General features: G+C 38.3%; 1 protein-coding gene across 1 annotated transcript in view; it reads right to left on the bottom strand.

Annotated features, from left to right (window-relative positions):
* The window catches only part of LOC122805613 (aspartyl aminopeptidase), a 1,034,351-nt gene that overhangs the window by 259,731 nt on the left and 768,498 nt on the right, over positions 1-6,122 (bottom strand). Inside the window, exon 13 of the mRNA XM_044075861.1 lies at positions 47-148. Within this exon, the coding sequence (XP_043931796.1) occupies positions 47-148 (102 nt within the window). The remainder of the gene's footprint in view (positions 1-46; positions 149-6,122) is intronic.

Genomic DNA, 6,122 nt, shown 5'->3' with positions numbered 1-6,122 from the left:
ACCTTAAGTAATAAAGTACTACTGCAGCAAAGACTGGAAAAGTTACCTGGAGTGGAATCCCAACACTTTTAGCGATGTCTCGTATCACAGACGCAGTAATGGCTGTTGTAGCATACCGTTGGTTACTATTCAGCTTTATTACAGGACCCTATTGTATTACAAAAAAAGAAATAAGTTGCAGATTTTTCATTTCAGCAAAGTGGAGCTGCAGATACCAGACATTAACATGTTACAAGCATAATGTTTTATCTTTCTTAATTTCTCGTTCTCCCCATGCTTCAGAATAAAGCCAACCACATTCCCATTCCTCTCAGATGTGCATGATTTTTACTATATCCCTAATTTTGTTTAACTTTTGCTGTGGCCCTCAAAAATGCTGAGGATTATAGTCAGTCAATAATGCCAGTCATTAAAGTTTCATAGTTCTTATAACTTGATGTCAATGCAAAACCTGTAGTTCTATTAACTTGTTAAGTGAACTAGAGCAACATTTAAAAATTGTCCCCGATTTCAAGCCATTGTCTCCTATTATTTTTGGCTTTCTTCAGAATTCATGAGCAAAGCTGTAAGGTATGCATATCAGTCACTTTTACTCACTCAATTAGTTGGCTGTTTGGCTGGCTGTCTTCATTCTTTAGGAAACAAAACACCCTGACTGGTTATTTCACTAGCCTCCTCTTACAACTACTTACAAATATGAAAAATGTTAAGCACCAATGAACTAAGAATATTCTTATGCAGTTGCTCTTCTTGAAATGTATGCAACTATTACAGAGGGTTGTACAGAAAACAAAATGTACAAGATGACATACCATGGCTATGCAGGAGGGACTCTATTTGCTTTTATACTACCATACCTACCCTGAAAAGCAGCATAATGTTTTACCAGTTACAAACTTAGGTGAAAGCACTTCTGAAAAATAAATAAAAGATCAAAGCTTTTATCAAGGCAAGATGACTGAAAAAAGGTCCTAGGAGAATACAAAACAAAAATTGTAAACAGGTACTTAGCAAGCACAGCACTGTTTGCAAATCAAAATATACAGACCAGAAACTGGATGGAGCAAGTAGTGGCTTCAGATGTACTATCAGACACAATCAGACAATTTCTGCTCAGTATCTTTGTCATGAAGCAAATACGAATACGATGTGACATGTATAATGCACCAAAATGACTAATGCACATTTTACAGGTTTGGGATTTTTCTCCATTTGTTCTAGTTGGACAAGCCAATGCAAAGTATTTGACACTGGCATATTTGGGGGTAGCAAGCACCTCCTCCAAATGCTTTTACTACTGATAAATTTTTTTTCTCAAGTGGCAATTTACACATTCATTGCTTCCAGGCAATTTCATAAAACAGATAGATAGATAGATAGATATATAGATAGATACATAGCTGTTACTATCTATGACACATGCCACACTATTTGAACAGTTCACTAAAATATTTTAAAAAAGTGTTTCATTAGTATCCAGTTTTTTATTCAACTTTATTAAAAATACACAAAATACTTCAACCTTTTACATTGTGATAAGGACACTGCATTACTGCAGACGGCTCCATGATCAGACCCTAGTAAGCACCACTGCAGCAACCTGGTGTTGCACTTAAATATGAAAAGGTCTACTTTGGGGTACCCCAGTCCCTGAAGGTCTCTTCAAGAATGTGTTGTTAGTTCCCAATAACAGGCTGAGAGACATGCCCACTGATGGCATAAGCTTGGATGCAGAGCATCTCAAAATGAGTCAAGCAACAAGGATCAAATGGTAACTTTTTCAAAAGTGTTCAAACCTAAGCTTGTTACTTTTTCAGCAGTGTTCTGGTCACCTGTCAAAGATGAGATAGAATCCCACCTTGCTTGCTAATATAGAACAACTGGATTAGCAAGGGACTGTGAGGAAGAAAATACTGTGGTAGCTCAAGGCCAAGGCAAACTGCCCTCATATCTAACATAAACTTGAGAAGATTTTGTTCCTGATGAAACTATGCCCTCCTTCCCTTTCCTGCCCTCACTTTACTAGGACTGGAAGCATACTCCCCTCCCGAGCCTGGAAGTATCCCAAACGAATGCCTACACTAACTTTTTGGAAAGAAAGTTTGTGAACATCCAGCCATTACTCCCATCCCATCAACGCTCATGGGACAAAGTAATACGGGTCTTACAGACTGCTAAGTTATTGATTCAATCAGGATGACAAAGTCCACTGAAAGACCATCGTACCAAGCATAAGATGTACCGACAGAATAGCAAATAACTTCATATGGAATTACGAATGACTATAGGATGGGGGACACTTACCATATCCGATTTCCTCTCCAAGGACAGGTGATAGCAAACCACTGTCATATCCAGGATCAGTCACAGGAATGTCTCTCTGTGATGGGGTGAACTCAAGCTTTTCTAGAATCATGGTCACACAAAACAAGTTGAACACCTGCAGTGTCCTGTCCCTGTAGCAAACTAGTTTGCTCTAGGGACTAGGCTGATAGAGGAGACTATCATCAACACAGGGGAACACTTACAACCCCACCTGTTAAGAGTGGTAGCTACCATGCTTAAGCACTTAGTAAAGCTACATGGTGCAAAGGGCAAGACAAATGGTAAGTTGTGACTTGGTATCTGACCTGCCAGGGTGGACCAGAGGAATATTTGATTGTGCTCATGAAACAGAATGAGCTGGTAAGCATCCTTCACTTTGAAGATGTAGAACCAATCATGCTACTGCAGGAGTGGAAAGAGCAACAGCAGATGTAACAGTCTGAAGGACAGAGCTACTGAATCTAGTAAAGGCTAGAAGGCCTGAACTCAGACAATGTGTGTTCTGTCCTTAAGACATCTGGTTATGCATCTTACCAGGCAGGGATTTATGTTTAAGGCCATCAACTTAAAAACAATTTCAGTGTGCGGTATGGTACTCAATGCCTTGGACAGATCAAAGTGAGAAGAATGGATGGTGTAGCCACTGTCAACTGCCAGTATTACCTTCTCAAAGAAGCTGACAAGAGTCAACAGAAAGGACCTTTATAAAATTACCCTGACAACCGAGAACTTATAAATTTTCGACAGCTCATGCAGGTCTAGATATAAAAATATTAGTAGCCTTGGGAAGATTAAAGCAACACTTGCGTAGTGCCACCTCCTTGGATTAATTATCAGACAAAAGGTTAGTTAAAATCCATGTCCCAATAATCTTACTAATAAATTTATAATCTCAAACTTTTTCAGTCTGCTGAAGACATATAGAGTCTGTAGTCTTTGGTTTGAACTACAATCACAAGTACAAAAATTTAGATAGATCTTAGAAAAAATAAAGCTCTCCAGAATTATTCCACAGCAAAAAAGCCTTCCAAGGCTCAGCCAATAGTTAAATGTGAACTAGAAGAAACAACAAACCATCTAAATGCAAAAAGGTTATACACTCAGAAGGAATACCAAGGAATTTAAGAATGAACACGCAAAAAGTTATCAACCTCACCACCAAATACAACTGTCAAGAAGTGGCATAATTTATTTTAGCACTGACGCAGGTCTCAACAAGACTGACATTTAAAGCTAGGAAAAATTACCCAGAAAGCAGATAACTAATAGCTTTTTCAATGTTAAACAGACTATAAGATCTGCATGTCCCTGTTGACTTCCCAACTACAATAACTGCTCCTTAACTTAACTCAAAAACAGTTTTATCTCATAATATCAGGTCATGGATAACATTAATCAAGTCTGATTGCTGGCATGTGTGGCATGTAAAAAGTACACTTTTACCTTAGCAATCAGAAAAGAAGCAAAATGGACCTATAACAATATGCAGTGATGCAACAGAACTTGCTGTGCTGTACTTGGGAAATAACCCCCCCCAATAAAAAAAAAGAAATACAACAGGTTAGCAAGCAGTCTACATGAAGGATTTATGTCCTTCATTAAGGCAGAGCCACAATGGTCCCCTCATTTCCAATTAAAGGTATGAAACAAGGCTTTCCCTATTCTCTTTATTCTGTTATGTTCTTTAACATGTTAGTTTAACTTGTACAGTGGTAAATACAAGATGGGTATGTTGCACAGACTACTGGCTAGGTATTGTATATTTACATGTGAAGAGTACACCAACAGCCCCTCCACTGCCAAGTAAAACCTTGTATGAACTATGGATGAAAGTTCTAGATGTTTACACCATCTCTAGTTTTACAACATACAATGAAAACACAGTTCTTTATCAGCTTCCTTTAAACTCCAAGCATTACTCAAAAGTTTTCATTTTACTGGTCTTCAAACACTGTTACTTACCTAAAGACACACACTTCATTGAGTCTTGTGGCAAAACATCCATGGATATAAGAAAAAAGTAAACACAGCCATATCTGGATCTGGACAACCAGCATGATCACTTCAAAACAAAACTGAATGAGTCTTAAAACACAAATGACAAGAGTAAAACTTGATTGACTAAAATAACAATGACAGCTGTCCTAGCTTCACGGGACAGAGGGATGAAGCCCCTAGTATGCCCCAGACAATCAGGCTTTGAAAAATAGCTTATAGATGGGGGACAGAAGCAAATATCTGAAGTTAGCTTGCCTATTCCAGGGGGAGAAAAAAACACATTGCAGGGGCACCACCAAGGGAAGGACCACTACTACTCTACACTGCACAAGGACTTAAAGGGGTATGGGTGCATTTCAGCTGAAGATCATGGGTGTGTGGAAGTATAGACTCACAGAAGATCTGGTATAACCAGGTACTGCACAATATCTGCTAGCTGACAAGCGTAAGAATATATGTAGCATCATAAATCTAACTGCCCTCAAGTTAACAGCTCCTGTTCCCAGATCCTGCCTCTCCATCCTGGTATTTTCCAGTGCTAGTAGACAACTGAAATGAACAGGCAAAGTGAGTATATACCTTGATAGCTGCATGTATGGGTGTAGGGTGGGGTGGGAACTAAGAGGAAGAAAAAAAAACAGGGATCCTCGGTAGTGTGGTGTCAACTTTTATATTTGCCAAAAATATGCATGGTTTGAGGCACACTGCTTCATGCAGTGTAAAGTTGTGATGAAGATATGAGGGGAAGTATTTGTAGAAAATACGGCAGGCATCATGTATGAAAATGGTTTTAATATAGTATTCATTTCTGCGTACTTCCAAGATGCCTGCACAATGATCAACAGCTTAATTGCAGCTCTCCCTGTGTGAAAAAAGAAACTGACAAACAAGAGCTTGTGATATAAAATGCAGTTACTGGCTAGCAAGTACTCTGGCTGGATGTCAGCAAATAAGAAATTTCGAGAACCTGAAAGAAAATCAACCAGAAAAGGTGAAGAGAAATCACTGGTTAGGAAAAATCCTGGAGTTGTTCAGCAAAAAGTGATTCACGCTTCAGCTTTGGTACAAAAGATGTCTTCTAGTAATTTAGAGGAAAAAATATATCAAATTTACTCAGAGGTGATTAAAATAAATGAAACACTGAAGGATTATATCAACTCAAATAAAGTCTGGAAAAATAGAAGTAGCTTTAACTTGCTATCCAGATGAAGTGATAAAACTGAAAAAAACGGATGAAATGAGAAAGTGGCTGGCTGAGTGTGAGACTTCTCAAAAGGAGCTGTTTTAAAAATAGTACAGCTAGAAGAGAGAATGGGCAAGGAACACCTAAGATTTTCTCCCAGAACTGGAAATGAACAGACCATATTATTTTTATGAAAGCACAAATAAGTAATTGGATAGGATTCCACAGAAGAATTTGTAAATTGAAAGGGTACATTGAGCATACGTTCAAAACCTCACTATGAGAAAAGCAGCCAGGACCTGTATTAGTAAAGATGCAATCATACCAGCAGAAACAGATGACAATGGAAAAAAATTGTGGCAGAAGGGAAAAGGATTAAAAAATGAAGTCAGAGTGTTTGTGGAAAATGATTATTCACTGTACACCAGACAGAAGAAAAGCAAATTTATCCCAGCAGTCAGGGAATGTCGAGAGGCAGATAAGAGATTCAAGATGCTGTATCCAGCTTTCTTCAGAATATTTTTATCCTGGAAGATCAAAGACATTTTTGGATGTAGAAGAAGCTGAGCAGGAGATAAATAAAAGTGTATCCAACAAAAAGTGAGCCAGCAAACAG

The sequence above is a fragment of the Protopterus annectens genome, chromosome 6.part1 (genome assembly GCF_019279795.1).
Source record: "Protopterus annectens isolate FY-2018-M chromosome 6.part1, PAN1.0, whole genome shotgun sequence".
Taxonomy (NCBI): domain Eukaryota; kingdom Metazoa; phylum Chordata; order Ceratodontiformes; family Protopteridae; genus Protopterus; species Protopterus annectens.
The sequence above is the reverse complement of the archived record's forward strand: the minus strand, read 5'-3'. Positions and strand labels throughout refer to the sequence as shown.